The sequence below is a fragment of the Propithecus coquereli genome, unplaced genomic scaffold, assembly GCF_000956105.1.
Source record: "Propithecus coquereli isolate 6110/MARCELLA unplaced genomic scaffold, Pcoq_1.0 Scaffold99, whole genome shotgun sequence".
Taxonomy (NCBI): Eukaryota; Metazoa; Chordata; class Mammalia; order Primates; family Indriidae; genus Propithecus; species Propithecus coquereli.
In genome coordinates, this window is record NW_012156284.1 from 1,580,632 (window position 1) to 1,595,988 (window position 15,357).

The 15,357-nt window shown below is 40.7% G+C and overlaps 1 protein-coding gene and 1 pseudogene across 11 annotated transcripts; both read right to left on the minus strand.

Annotated features, from left to right (window-relative positions):
* Window positions 1–624: 624 nt before the first annotated feature.
* Window positions 625–2,637, minus strand: LOC105827218 (annotated as a pseudogene).
* A 723-nt stretch (window positions 2,638–3,360) lies between these two features.
* LOC105827242 (tubulin beta chain-like) lies at window positions 3,361–5,036 on the minus strand. 11 transcript variants are annotated; one of them, XM_012665289.1, is made up of 2 exons: window positions 4,833–5,029; window positions 3,361–4,700 (listed from the first exon to the last, which is right to left on the minus strand). In XM_012665289.1, exons 1-2 carry the CDS (start codon window positions 4,864–4,866, stop codon window positions 3,532–3,534), a joined length of 1,203 nt encoding a protein of 400 aa, XP_012520743.1. In that variant the 5' UTR covers window positions 4,867–5,029; the 3' UTR covers window positions 3,361–3,531. The 11 variants fall into 11 exon arrangements, with proteins under 11 accessions (XP_012520743.1, XP_012520737.1, XP_012520739.1 ...); XM_012665285.1 differs by having other exon boundaries at window positions 3,427–4,491; window positions 4,564–5,036; XM_012665294.1 differs by having other exon boundaries at window positions 3,427–3,894; window positions 4,498–5,036.
* Between the last annotated feature and the right edge of the window lie 10,321 nt (window positions 5,037–15,357).

Below are 15,357 nucleotides of genomic sequence, written 5' to 3' on the forward strand. Positions count from 1 at the left end.
AGTCATATTTGATTACGTCTTTCTAATGACTTCATTTTACCTAAATTACTTCTTTTTTTTTGTAACACACAACTCTTTAATTTTCTTTATTCAAAAATAAAAGAGGTACAAAAAATATAGAACTAAAATGTCCAATGTAATCTGAAATAGTAGGTTCACCAAAAGGTCATGAAGGTAAACTTGCATTTTCGAGGGATTAATTATAATTACTAGAGAAAGAATGGTTTTTTAAAGAACTGTATCTCAGGAAAATGCTGGTCAGTGTGGTGGATGGTTATCTAATTTCCCATTTTTATGGGTGAGCCTATATAGGTCATGGACAATCTGCTGAACAGTGAGGAACTACTCGGAGGAAGCCCTCTTCCTGGTAGTACGGACCTTTCCAGAAGGATGGATTCTTTTATGGCCTCCCCTTTGGCAAGATAACCACCCACCCATCCATACTTTCACTTCCAGGAGGAAGTTGTGTGGGATACTTATAAACTTATGTCCATCTCTAGCCAATGGCATTTTTCTGTCTCTAACACATGGCACATGGTGATGGTTTTGGAATACAAAATGAGGGACCTGGAGAGGGGAAGGGACACTGGCAATTTCACCAAACCCCTAGGTGGCAGAGCACACCTACACGTTACACTCTAGAGCACGAAGATCTTCCAGGAGTTCCTGGGTGGCAGTCCGCAGGTGAGGGTTGCGGCTCTTGGACATCGCCAGGATGCGCTGCAGGGGCAGGGAGCTCTGGAACTCAGAAGCCGACCTAAAGAAGACTTCTGGCTCCAGAACCACGGACTGGACGAGCCGTAACACGTGAAGGCACACCTCTGCATCTGGGTCATAACAACGGACTGAAGCAGAAAAACCAAATTATCTTTTCAACAAATGTAGAAGAAGCCTTTGGCAAAATTCAACACCAAAATTAAGATCTTCTGCTGTTCAGAGGATGTTCTCAAGGGAATGAAAAACATGCCACAAACTGGGAGAAAATATTTTTCCCACGTATCACTCAAAAGCCACCAGAGCAAAGGGATGAATCCTGGACTCTCACTGATGTATTTCAAGCCTTTCAAATTGATGCTCACATTATACAGGGACATCAGCATCAACACTTTGAGTTTGGTACAATGTCCTGGCTTCAAGTCTCCCAGGAGCTGCAATATGGTTTCCAAGAGCACCCGACTGGAGTTAACCAAGAATTCACGACCACATGCGATGGCAGCAACATTTGTTACAATTGCAGCCAAAGCAAAAACAAACTGATTTTCATCTGAGTCGAGCTCCTTAACATCACCATCCAGTGACTTCACAAAACTCTCCATTGTTTGACCAGTGATGTTGAAAAACTTCAAAGCTTTATCTTTTCCCAAAATGGCTTTGGCAGCTTCCTCGCTGCTGGAGACACCCCACAAGAGGGTACATGCTGCTGCTCCCATTTCTGTACAATACTCTGCCTGCTGCAGGAGTTGCTGCTTTGCTTCATTCAGCTGTTGTCGAAGAGCCAGTTTCTCCTTGCCAGTCTCCCAAAGGCAGATGCTGTGCCAGTCAGAATCACGCCTCACTCACCACTTGACATCCCTCATGCCAACTTCCCTAAATTACTTCTTTAAAGATCCTGTCTCCAAATACAGTCACATTCTGAGGTATTGGGGGTAGGACTTCAACTCATGATTTTTTGGAGTATCCAACAAGACCATAACAAGCACCTTTAGGTCCCTCTTCTTGGGCTACTGAGATTCTTTCTAAATCCCTTCCTGGAAGTTTATAAACCTGGCAGCCACTGCTCTGGGAACTGAATAGGGAAAGGGAGCTGGATATCTCAGCATTAACTGAATCCATCCAGTCTTAGTAGAGTACGCTCAGTCCACAACCATGTCTGATGATACCCTATCTAGAGACCCTTTGTTTTACCCTCTCCAGAAAATAAACCTGCAACTCTCATTGGGGTTGGGAAAGGAATCTGGAGTTTTAACTGCTTCCTATGTAAACTGTCAAGTTACCTTGTCCTTCATCCCTTCTAGAAGTACCTGCTTCCACTAAGTTTATCATCAGGATTGGGGTTCTGCATTGTAAATTGGATTATTTCTAAGCTTTCCATACCGTCAGTTCAGGATTCAGCTTTCTTGGTTCTACTAAGTTACCACTCAAATGCTTTCTAGCTTCCAAAATTGTGTTGCTGTTTTCCCCCCTCCAGTTATTTTTTCCTCGTCAGTTTGTGCCGTTTAAAAAATCTTTTTATTGTTGTTTTAGTGGAGTTTTAGGAGGAAGTAAAAGCAAATGTGGGTGTTCAATCCATCATCTTTACTCACAAGTCCCACACATTTATATTTTTAAATGAGCTCATGCTATACAGACTGTTCTATAATCTGCTTTTATCATCAAATTCTAGTGAATATTTATATTTTTCCATGTCAATAAATAGAAATCTACATCAGTGGTTCTTAAACTTGGCTGCACATTGGAATCCGGGGGTGGTGGGGGTTGGGGAAGCTTTAAAAAGTACTGATGCCTGGGCCCCACCTCCAGAAGTACTGATTTAATGGATATGAGGTATGGCTGGTACTGGGAATTGTAAAATCTCCCTAGGTGATTCAAATATGCAGCAAATGTGCAGAGTTACCAGTCTACCCCATTGTTCATCATGCTGATACAATATTCCATGGAAGGGATAGACAGCAATGCATTTAAACTAATCCCTTTCTGGACACATATGTTGTTTCAAATTGTTTGATATTATAAACAATGCTGTTATGAACATCTTTGGACATAAAACATCATCTATGTTTTTTTATTGTTTTATTATTTTATTTTATTTTATCATATTCCTAGAAGTAGGATCACTTTGTTAAAGTATATAAATATTTATAAGACTTGTGGGTACAATTGACCATAAGATTTCCCTTTAAAGTGGTTTGGCTGATTTAGATTCCCCTCAGTAGTATGTGAGAATCCCTGTTTCCCCACACTCAGAAACACTATAGATCATCATTAACAAAATTGATAAAATTTAATAAGGTACTCAGTTTTAAAATTGAAAAATAGTAATGTAATACTATTTTTTCTGATTTTATCTTATTTTTTATTTTGACAAAATATATATAACATAAAATGTAACATTGTAATCATTTTTAAGTGTATGGTTCAATGGCATTAAGCACATTCACATTGTAGTGCAACCCTCATCACCGTCATCCATCTGCAGAACATTTTCATCTTCCCCAACTGAAATTCTGTACCAATTAAACACTAATTCTCCATTCCTCCTTCCCCTAGCCCCTGGCATCCACCATTCTACTTTCTGTCTCTATGAATTAGACTACTTTAGGGCCTTCATATAAATGGAATCATACAGTATTTATCATTTTTTTCAATAAACAAGTATTTATTGAGCACCTACTATGTGCCAGGCACTGTTCTAGATCCCCCCTAAAAGAAAAAAAAAAAGAGGCAGCAAACACAAATTCTGAGGGAGAGGAAAGGGGTAGTTGAGGAAGAAGGCTGAGGGGGCTGGAAGCCTGAGGTGAGGGGGGCTATGCCTTAGGCCTCCTCTTCGGCCTCCTCATCGAAATCCTCCTCCTCTTCCACGGGGGCATCCTGGTACTGCTGATACTCAGAGACGAGGTCGTTCATGTTGCTCTCAGCCTCGGTGAACTCCATCTCGTCCATGCCCTCACCTGTATACCAGTGGAGGAAGGCGTTCCGGCGGAACATGGCCGTAAACTGCTCTGAGATGCTCTTGAACAGCTCCTGGATGGCCGTGCTGTTGCCGATGAAGGTGACCACCATCTTGAGTCCACGAGGTGGGATGTCGCAGATAGCCCTCTTGACATTGTTGGGGATCCACTCCACAAAGTAGCTGCTATTCTTGTTCTGCACGTTGAGCATCTGCTCATCTACGTCCTTCATGGACATCCGTCCACGGAAGACAGCAGCCACAGTGAGGTACCGGCCGTGGCGGGGGTCGCAGGCAGCCATCATGTTCTTGGCATCGAAGACCTGCTGAGTGAGTTCGGGCACAGCGAGAGCCTGATACTGCTGGCTTCCACGGCTGGTGAGAGGGGCAAAGCCGGGCATGAAGAAGTGGAGACGTGGGAAGGGTACCATGTTGACTGCCAGCTTGCGGAGGTCAGCATTGAGCTGGCCGGGGAAGCGGAGGCAGGTGGTGACACCACTCATGGTAGCTGAGACAAGATAGTTCAGGTCCCCGTAAGTTGGCGTGGTCAGCTTGAGGGTGCGGAAGCAGATGTCGTAAAGGGCCTCGTTGTCAATGCAGTAGGTCTCATCAGTGTTCTCTACCAGCTGATGGACGGAGAGGGTGGCGTTGTAGGGCTCAACCACAGTGTCGGACACTTTGGGCGAGGGCACCACACTGAAGGTGTTCATGATACGGTCAGGATACTCTTCTCGGATATTGCTGATAAGGAGAGTGCCCATTCCAGAGCCTGTGCCCCTGCCCAACGAGTGGGTCAGCTGGAAACCCTGCAGGCAGTCACAGCTCTCTGCCTCCTTCTGCACCACATCCAGGACGGAATCAACCAGTTCGGCCCCTTCTGTATAGTGGCCCTTGGCCCAGTTGTTGCCTGCCCCTGACTGACCGAAAACAAAGTTGTCTTGTCTGAAGATCTGGCCAAAAGGACCCGAGCGAACAGAGTCCGTGGTCCCAGGTTCTAGATCCACCAGGATAGCATGAGGAACATACTTGCCACCTGTGGCTTCATTGTAGTACACGGAGATCTGGTCCAGCCGCAGGTCGCTGTCCCCGTGGTAGGTACCGGTGGGGTCGATGCCGTGTTCATCATTGATCACCTCCCAGAACTTGGCACCGATCTGGTTGCCACACTGACCGGCCTGGATGTGCACGATTTCCCTCATGGTTAAAATTTATTGTAATTTTTTTTGCTGGCCTCAAAGTATGTATGGGGCAAAAAAAATATATGTAGTTTTCTTTTCTCTGCTGGTCGCAGGCCGATAGGATGGGACGTGCCCCGGAGGCTGCAGCAGCGATGTCCGAACGCGGCGGCAGGAAGGCTCTCAGTATTTATCATTTTTTGACTGGCTTCTTTCACTTAGCATAATTTCTTCAAGGTTGCTATCTTGTTTTTAATATATTTTGTTAATTGTAAAGTTGTATTAGGGTTCTCCAGAGAAACAGAGCCAATAGGATATATATATGTACATATATACATGTATATTTTCTATCAATAAATAGAAACCTACATTAGTATATATATGGGGCGATTTATTATAGGAATTGGCTCATGTGATTATGGAGGCCTAGAAGTCCCATGGCCCGTTGTCTGCAAGCTGAAGAATCAGGAAAGCCAGTGGCACAGTTCAGTCCAAGTCCAAAGGCTTGAGAAGCAGAGGAGCCAATGGTTTAAGTCCCAGTCTGAGTCTGAAGACCCAAGAACCAGGAGCACCAATATTTTAGGACAGGAGAAGATGGATGTCCCAGCTCAAATGGATGCAAATTGACCCTTCCTCTGCCTTTTTGTTCTGTTCAGGCCCTCAACAGGAGTGGATGCTGTCCACCTGTGTTGGTGAGGGTGATCTTCTTTACTGAGTTTACCGATTGAAATGCTAATTTCTTCCTAAAACACCCTCACAGAAACACCTAGAAATAATGCTTTACCAGCTATCTGGGCATCCCTTATCCCAGCAGTCCCCAGCCTTTTTGGCACCAGGGACCAGTTTCATGGAAGACAGTTTTTCCACAGACTGGCGGGGACGGTTTCGGGATGATTCAAGCACATTACTTTTATTGTGCAGTCAAACCTCTCTGCTAATGATAATCTGTATTTACAGCGACTCCCCAGCACTAGCATCACTGCCTCAGCTCCACCTCAGATCATCAGGCATTAGATTCTTATAAAGAGTGTGCAACCTAGATCCCTCCCATGCACAGTTTACAGGAGGGTTTGCACTCCTATGAGAATCCGACACCGCCACTGATCTGACAGAAGGCAGAGCTTATGCGTTGATGCCAGCAATGGGGAGCGGCTATAACTACAAATGAAGCTTGGCTTGCTCCTCCACAGCTTACCTCCTGCTGTGTGGCCCAGTTCCTAAGCCCAGGGGTTGGGGACTGTAGCCTTGGCCTAGTCACATAAAATTAACCATCATAGAAGTGAAACTGTGTTTATGCTTATTGTCCATCTGTGTCTCACTTTTTGTGTGTGAATTGTTTAATCATGTGAGAAACATCTGCGAGAATTGGTTTGTCTCAAGAGTGTCTGAAAACCTCATTAACAGTTGCTTAATCTAATAAGGGTTTATTTTTCCTTCATAAAAGCAGATATCTTTTTTTTTTTTTTTTTGAGACAGAGTCTCACTGTGTTGCCTGGGCTAGAGTGCCGTGGCATCCTAGCTCACAGCAACCTCAAACTCCTGGGCTCAAGCGATCCTCCTGCCTCAGCCTCCCGAGTAGCTGGGACTACAGGCATGCGCCACCATGCCCGGCTAATTTTTTTCTATATATTTTTAGTTGTCCAATTAATTTCTTTCTATTTTTAGTAGAGACGGGGTCTTGCTCTTGCTCAGGCTGGTTTCGAACTCCTGAGCTCAAACAATCCACCCGCCTCGGCCTCCCAGAGAGCTAGGATTACAGGCGTGAGCCACCGCGCCCGGCCTAAAACAGATATCTTGAAATAAGCAGCTGATGGTATTGGTTCAGCAGCTTGATGATATCATGTTTGCAAGGTGACTGCCTCTGCTTCAGCCATCCCATCCTTCTCCAAGGCAGGAAGAGGTAAGTAATGTGTGTGACATCTGTACTTTTAATCACAAAAGCCAGAAGATATTTGCTGGCAAGATTGTGTCACATTACTACCCCCACTCCTATCATTTTGCCAGTGACACACAAAAAAGGTTAATATTGTTAATATACAAATAACTTTTACAAATCAATATAAAAAAGCCAAACATTCTAATAGATAATTAGGCAAAGGCCCATGTACTGTTGATTGGCTAACTCACTAAGTTATCTTTTTATCTATCAGCCTTTTTTGTGTGTATCACATATGTTTCGCAAATACATTTCACAGCTTCTTGTTTACAATTTAATTTTGTTTCCACATACAGAAGATTTACCCTTTTAGTTGTTAGGTCCATACATATTTATTTTATGGCTGTTTCTTTTGTTCTTGTTTTTGTAAAAGCGTAGCCTATTCTGAGAAAAGATTACTATTCTTCCATGTTTTCTTCTTGATCTTTCATGGTTTCATTTCAATTTAAAATAGCTGGAATGGTACCCTGTTTGATTTCTTATCTGAGACTAGGGAGAGAGTGATTTAGAAGGTTGGTGCCAAGGAATAGGGGACACAAATTTCATCTACTATCACTGAGCATGGGAAAAACAAGCCAGTTCTGCCAACTATGCAAAAAATTTATTTCATGTTCCAATGTTTTTGGTGGGCAGTGGTGGCAGTTGGATAAGGTAGATTCTTGGGGGCTTGTTTAAAGGCAATAAATGTTTTGTGGCAAACAAACCTCAAATGCTGATGGGAGAGAATATGAAACAGACACTTGGTTCAATTCCAAAAATAAGAGGTGAGTATGAACATACAAATGGAAAGACAACAGAGATGGATTCCAGCTATACCACCAGAAAGGTATAGCTGGAATTGCCCTCAGTGCATCCGTCAAAAGTTTTTATGAAGAGTAGAGAAAAAACAGCCTGTTTAGTGAAGCTGTTTTTATATTCTGTGTTTTTCCTACAGTGAGATTAACCTAGGCCTGGATACTCTCTATGTCCCAGATGAAATTACTTTAAGGTGACAGCCAAGTGACAGCCCAGTCCTGTATAATAATGAGAATATATACAAATATACAAGACATTTTAAGCTTAGAAAAAAATATCTTCCCATATGTTTGCATCTAATCCCATCTGTCTTTGATATAGAAAGATGACAAACTGAAATTGAGAATGAAGTTCCCAAATTATTTTTCTCTACTCCAAATAGAAACTACAGAATGGCCTAAAGAATAATCTGTAAATTCTCACCCCCTAGCATGAAAAACAGTGCCATGATGGTATTTTCTAGTTATCCTGAAACTGCAAGACTAAATTTGGGAAAATAATTGTATGACAGTGCAACATTTCTCCATTTTTAAATTGTATTTTCGGTGTTGGATCTATTATTGGGTGCTTAGACTCATGGATGCTTTGACATAAATTAATAGATTAGCTTTAGCAGGGAGCTTTGAGTTCAATACATTTTTTACTGAACTATGGTCATCATTTGTTGCACATGATGCCTGTTCTTTAAGACTTCAGTGCACTTCAGAGATGCTTGTTCATCAAAGTGAAGGTAAAAAAATCTGCAAGAACATCCTTTTAACTAATTCTTCTTCCTCAACTGACCTTCTTAACACTTACTACTTTCTCAAGAGTTGAGTTGTGCTTTTTCCCAAGTTTCAACCAAATATTTTCCTATGGGACTGGCTACTTTAACTTCAGGTCACTGGGGGCTTGCATGACCTAAAGTAAGTAAATTGTATGAATTGAGAGTTTTGTTCATAACTTTAAACCTTTAAATGTGTGTACTTGAATTCACAAGTACACACATTTTCACTTTTCTTTTCTTAGTACAATAGTACTTGAAAAGATGGGTTAATGTGACATCATACTATGTACCCATCTTATTATATTTAGTTCTCCGAAGGATGCTATTAGTGACTAATCTTACGGGCTTTGCATATTCTGTTTCTTTCTGCTTTTGTCTTAATAGTTCTTTTGATTACAGTTAGACCCAAACAACAACTGGCTTATGGTGACTTATTTTTTTAAACATATTATTTCCAGCTGTATACAAGGGAGGCTAAGGCACTTTAATAATAAGCGCATAATAGAGATAATTAGGACTTAATAATTCACAAGGGTATTAGCAACAGGTCTCCTTTTGTCTAGTATGTACTAAAGACCTCAGCAGCTTCTTCAGGTGCTGCCTTGGTAAATCAAAACTGTTGCCTTGGTAAATACTGCAGTGCACATGTTGCGGATCTTACCTTTACCAACCATTTTCAAGTGTGGGACTTTGGGCTTTGTTGGATCAAATGGCACTTCCCGCAACAGAGCACTGATGCACAAATATACGTTTCCCCAGGATAGTGTCTTTATAAACTTCCATTTTACAAGAACTTTTGTTTATTCATTATATCTTCAAGCTCTAGACCTATCTGTCTTTTGCTGGCTGGGGACTTTGGAATAGGTGGAACTTCTGTTTCCTGATGCTTTAAACAGGCTCTACGTTGCTTATAGATGCAATTTGTATTGTTGGTTTTTAAAAGACAGTGTTCAGCCTGGAATGATGTTATACTATTAATGATTATGCTCTAACAATGGGGAAGCGGACTTCCACCTTCTGGAGAACTGTTGTGTTCTATTAACAACATTAAAGAGGTCATCTATTGAGAAGATTGTGACGGCATGGCAGATCTGTTGAAATGGTAAGAGGGTTAAATACTTGATTAGAAGAGAGCTGAGTCTCCTTAGAGTCTCTGTTTGTATTCATGACCTTCTTTGCAAAGAAGAAATTGAACTGTTGCTGTGGTATTGATTCATTCCATGTAATCCTGGGAGAGACAACAGTAAGCTTCACGGTGATGGATGAGCACTTCAAGATGATGGGCACTTCAAGCCTTGTTTGATAGCTTTTCTTCTTAATGACTTCATTGTCTTCAGGCTCAGTTGCTGATGGTGCTGAGCTCCAGGAAAAAGAAGATTAAGAGGGGAAGAAGGAGGAAGCTTGAGAGACAGATCAGTGCTCTAGTCCAAGTTTCACTAGGTTCATTCCTCAAAGCAATAATGAAAGCAGATAGTGCATAAATGCTGAAGTATGCCATGTGATCACAATAATGTGAAAAAAATGTGCATTGCAAACAAGGGAAAAAAATAACCAAAACGTTAACAGTTTTATACCGTGGGTGGGAATAGAGTTGACTGGCTTTTTCCTTGTCTTTTCTGCATTTTTCTATATTTTCTGTGCTGATTTTGCAATATTTTTAATGGAGAAATAATTTTGTAAGTTAAAATGTAAGGAAAATACTTCCACGTGCCAAGATAGATTTACTTCTTGCTTTAATATAAATATACTGTTTTTACCATTTGTTGGGAATAAATAACAACATAAATTATTCACTTTACTCAGCACCTTTAGAAGAGCACACACTAAAAACAAGCAAAAGCACATTGCTGACTATAACTCTAAAACCATCAGTGTTTCATAAGCAATTTTAAAAATTCAGTAGCAAACAAACTGAATGTTAAGGGTCCTACAGATATGCTGGTTGAAGCAAAATTGTATCTTCATATATATCAGCTCTATTGAGATATGATTCATTTAAAATGTACAATTCAGTGTTTTTAGTGAATTTAGAGTTGTAAAACCGTCATCACAATTAATTTTAGACCATTTTCATCACCCCAAAAAGAAGCCCTGTATCAGTTTTTCATCACTCCCTATCCTTCCCCACCCCCACACCCTGCAACTCCCCTAGTCCCTGGTAACCACTAAATGTACATTCCGTTTTTACAAATTTTACAAATTTGCATGTTCTGGGTTTTTTTATAAATGGAATCATACAATATGTGGTATTTTGTGAATGGCTTCATTTACTTGGCATGACGTTTTCAAGGTTCATACATATTGTACCATGGATCAGTACTTTATTCCTTTTTATTGCTGAATAATATTCTGCCTTATGGATATACCACATTTTGTTTATCCATTCATCAGTTGATGGACATTTGAACTACTTCCACTTTTTAGCTATTATGAATAATGCTGTTATGAATATTTGCATTTTTGCATGGATACGTGTTTTAATTTCTTTCTGGTTTGTACCTAGTAGAATTGCTGTGTTATATGGTGGCTCTATGTTTAATGTTTTATAGAACTGCCAGACCATTTGACAAAACAGCTGTACCATTTTACATTTCCACCAGCAGCGTATGAGGGTTCAAATTTCTTTATATCCTCAACACTTGTTATTATCTGTCTGTCTGATTATAGCCATCCTTCTCCCAGAGTTACACAGCATGAATTTATACCACAGTAACAGTTCAGTTTCAACTTTGCAAAGGAGGTCATTAATACAAATGGAGACTCTAAGTTGTGAAGTGGTATCTCATTGTGTTTTGGATTTGTATTCATGTGATGGCTGATGATGTTGAGCATCTTTTCATGTGTCCCTTGGCCATTTCTATATCTTCTTTGGAGAAATGTCTAATGAAATCTTTTGCCCATTTTTAATCAGGTTTTCTTCTAATTATCAAGTTGTTGAGTAATGGGAAGTGTTGGGAGCCTGACAATACTGGATTTGAACCTGGGCTCTATTTGAGTGAATGTGCTCAGTAAGTGAGAACCATTCTTATTGTTTATCATTGAGCTATAAAGAATGAGGTGTTTATTCTACGGTAAGGAAAGGGGTATTCTACATGAAGAAACAGGGTATTCTCTAACTGCATTTCCCCATAACCAATGTTTATCCCTTTGCCCGAAAGTTGGAAAATTTCTAAAATGCCTCATGTACTTTCTGTGTTTTATTTAACAGAGAGCATTGAACCTGATTTAACCCTTTATTGATTACTCCTTAGAACATCCTAGATTGTATTTTATTTGTAGCCCTGACAGGGCACTCAGAGGCCACTTAAGGTTTAGAGAGTTGTTTGCTCAGGCTCCTGTTGCTCTTCTAGTGACTTTTTCTCTCTGTTTGGGGTTCATTTTTCAGTGAACCCATTTGTCACAGTGTTCTTCCTCCACCTCCTCATTGTTTCTAATTGGACTATAATTTTAGGAAGAATGGAAGACGATTAGGAGAAATCAGATAAAGAAACTGGTTAAATATCACACATAATTCAAAAATAATAGTTTCTAGTTCAAAGGCCAGAGGGTAGATTCTTCGCTTACTGTTTACTAAAATGCATGGCCTTTGTTACTGCGAGTTCATTAAAGGCTCAGGGACATTTTCACTTACTTTCAGGGTCCAGTTTGAGCTCCTTTCTGTTGGTTAAAGTTGCTGGAAGTTATACTCCTAGGCAAGTGGAATATTAATATGAACTTTTGATTTGTTCTCAATATTCTTTCAGGAAAATTGTGAGCTTTCAAAATTCAAAGCCACCTATGATCAAATTTTATGTAACAACTTATTTAAAAAATCAAACAGACCCCCAAACTGTCTATTAAATGGGAGAGTTTTTTTTTTTTTTAATCATACCCTTGGCTGGGCATGGAGGCTCACACCTATAATCCTAACACTTTGGGAGGCCAAGGCAGGAGGCTCCCTTGAGCCCAGGAGTTTGAGACCAGCCAGGACAACATAATGAGACCCCCTCTCTAAAATAATTTCAAAAATAAAATAAAATCAGACCCTTGTATTCAATTTTTACTTATCCATAGCTAAACATTTATGCTTACCAAAGGCAAATATTACCTTCAAAGTACCTTGTTTAGGTGCTTGGGTCAACCAACAGCATTCTTTGTTGAAAATTAACACTTATTCCATGCAACATTATTTATTAAGTCTTTCTTTCCATATAACCTGCACCCTAGCAGAAAAAACTTAAAAACATTAAAGTTCCAAGGGAGGATTGGAACCCTGATCAGCATGAAAGGGTTAACATTGGATGAGGCCCACTAATCATACTGGACTGCTGCAGGGAGGCTTGTGCTTTGGGGAATGGGTTGGCCTGCAGGTGCCTGGCTGTGTCAGATACTACACTGTACACTTTATCTCTTCAAAATATTTTTCAAGGATTATAGGATTATGTTTTTGGTCATGAGAAACCAGCTTGAAATTTTCTGACAGTTTTAGTAGATGTGGGCTTAATAAACAAGCCAATGGAATGCAAGAGAACTCAGCCCTGGGATCTTGCTAAAACTGCAGAACCAGGTGTCACATCCCTTGGGGGGAATCTGTGACCTGTAGGGTTAATTGCTGGCACCAGCTTGCCTGGAGTGAGTTCAGCTGCAGGCAGGGGATGGCTGAAGTGGCCCCACAGCTGAAATCATGACCTACCAAAGAGCCAGCTGGGTGGGGCTGGTTTAAGGGAGCAGTATCTGTTGGGAGGGTGTTCTCCTGGGAAGATTATTTGGGAACCTGTGTTATCAAGAGGTCCGTGCACCACCATAGCAAGCATACCTTGTTCTAGGTCCTGGTTCTGTCAGTCCTAACTGATCTCACTGAACTTAATTCTTTCATGCCCTGCCACATCATGAAATATTAAAGTGGTAAGCTAGGTCTCAATTCTGTTTTTTTTTTTTTTCCAGTCCTTTTTTTCCACCTTGGTAGCATGTGCTATCCCTACTTTGGATATCTCACTGGTACTTACTATTGGACATCTGGGGCTCCCAGGTTCCCTCTGCATTTTCCTAGTGTCTGTGATCCTGATGCAAAATCATATGCTTTACCTGCCAGTTCTGTTGCAGCTGTTACTGCTATTCTTGTGGCTATTGTCATTTGCACTGTTTTCTCTTGGTTTCTCTACATTTGTGCCTTAAGCTATCTTCTGCGTTGAGGTTTCCTTGTGTCTCTGTCTTTTGTCTGCACTGTCTCTCAATGCTGCATTATCCACCCAAAAGGTGGGCTGTAAGTCTCATGATCCTCCTGAGAAACTCCACCCTAGTTGCATGACCACAGGGTTTCACCCTCACTAGTAACACTCGTTTCTGCTCTGAGTGACAGCCCTGACTCCTGGGCTGCCCTTCCCAGGTGCCACTGACTGACAGTGTAGCCTCCTGGCCTGTCTTACTCTCACACCGGACATCCCAGCTTTGCAAACTGCTAACTTCCATGAAGCTCTGTTTCCCATCACAATTTGGCTCTGTTTGTTGGACTCCACTTTTCATCTTTCCGGTGGCTTTAGCCAGGAAGGAATAGCAGCATCTGGGCCACATGCCACAAGAAAGACTATTCCCTCAGGAGCACCACTTTTTCTGCTTCTCGTTTTCAAATGTTCCTGTTTTAAATCTTCTTTCTCTTCCCCACTACTACATGCAGGTTACATTCAGGTCTTCTTTTCTGTCTGCAATATATAATAGAAACTAGATTATATATATATACCACAAGGGAAAAAATCATAAGAGATATTAAGATCATTATAACTACTGTATTGGGTAAAATTAAAAAAAATGAATTAACTGATGAAGAACAAAGAGGATTTTTTTTTTTTTTTTGAGACAGAGTCTCACTGTGTTGCCCGGGCTAGAGTGCCATGGCGTCATCCTAGCTCACAACAACCTCAAATTCTCAGGCTCAAGCAATCCTTCTGCCTCAGCCTCCTGAGTAGCTGGGTCTACAGGCATGCGCCACCGTGCCCAGCTAATTTTTTCTATATATTTTTAGTTGTCCGATTAATTTCTTTCTATTTTTAGTAGAGACAGGGTCTCGCTCTTGCTCACGCTGGTCTCAAACTCCTGAGCTCAAACAATCCGCCTGCCTCGGCCTCCCAGAGTGCTAGGATTACAGGCGTGAGCCACTGCGCCCGGCCCAAAGAGGATTTTTTAAGAGTTTCTGACAACCCTGGTCTAGAAGGAGTTATACCAAAATGTACTCATGGAAAATATCACCCAGAAACTAATGTGCAACTGTGCATAAAATGCAATGGTTCTATCAAAAGATAGCCAAGTATTCAATACAACTAACTTTAGATTCCCTCTCTGTTATTGAACTTAGTGTAGCGTGTTTACTGGAAAGCTTCCAATGGGACAATTTTGCTTTTTACACCTTCTCAGTGAATTTTTAGTCTAAATAACTATTAAAATTAATGAACACACAGTGGCAGTTTAAAGTTGGTCAGTATTAAATACAGAAAAGCCTCATTTTAAAAAATGTGTGTTCTCCTGAAAGCTTTGTGTTGATAAAATTTTGGAAAATCCAGTCACATCTTAAGGGCACTGAGGGAGCAAGCTATTTAAAGGAACTTTGTTCAGTGAAATTTTTTTGTATCATGAATAATCTCCATCTAACATATCTATTTTCTGAGTTTCAGTTCTCTTAAAACGTGTGCCCCTACATTTTTATTTTACCTTAATAATTTTATAGGACAATATTTAAAGAACGAAGAGTCAAGTTTTAATTGTTTGTTGATTGATTCAGAAGCAAATGTACTTAAGAATGCTTTAACGAACCTGCGTGCAGCCTGAAGGAACAGCCATTTAATTGAATCTGTCAAACTCTGACTTGTAGCTTTCTTTTTAGTGTTTAGACTACTTAGTCAACTTTCTTAAGAGCCTCGAGCCACTTTTGACTCCTCCCCAAAATCTGTTCCTTTGGCATCTGACCTTGATTCTTTTGCTACAAAAAATTCTTTACTGAAAGCTTTTAAATGGCCACGATAGCCTTTCTTTTTTTTTTTTTTTTTTT

What these genes read in the sequence shown, in the direction of transcription:
- LOC105827242 (XM_012665283.1), bottom strand. Translation starts at nt 4,866, where the DNA reads ATGAGGGAAATCGTGCACATCCAGGCCGGTCAGTGTGGCAACCAGATC.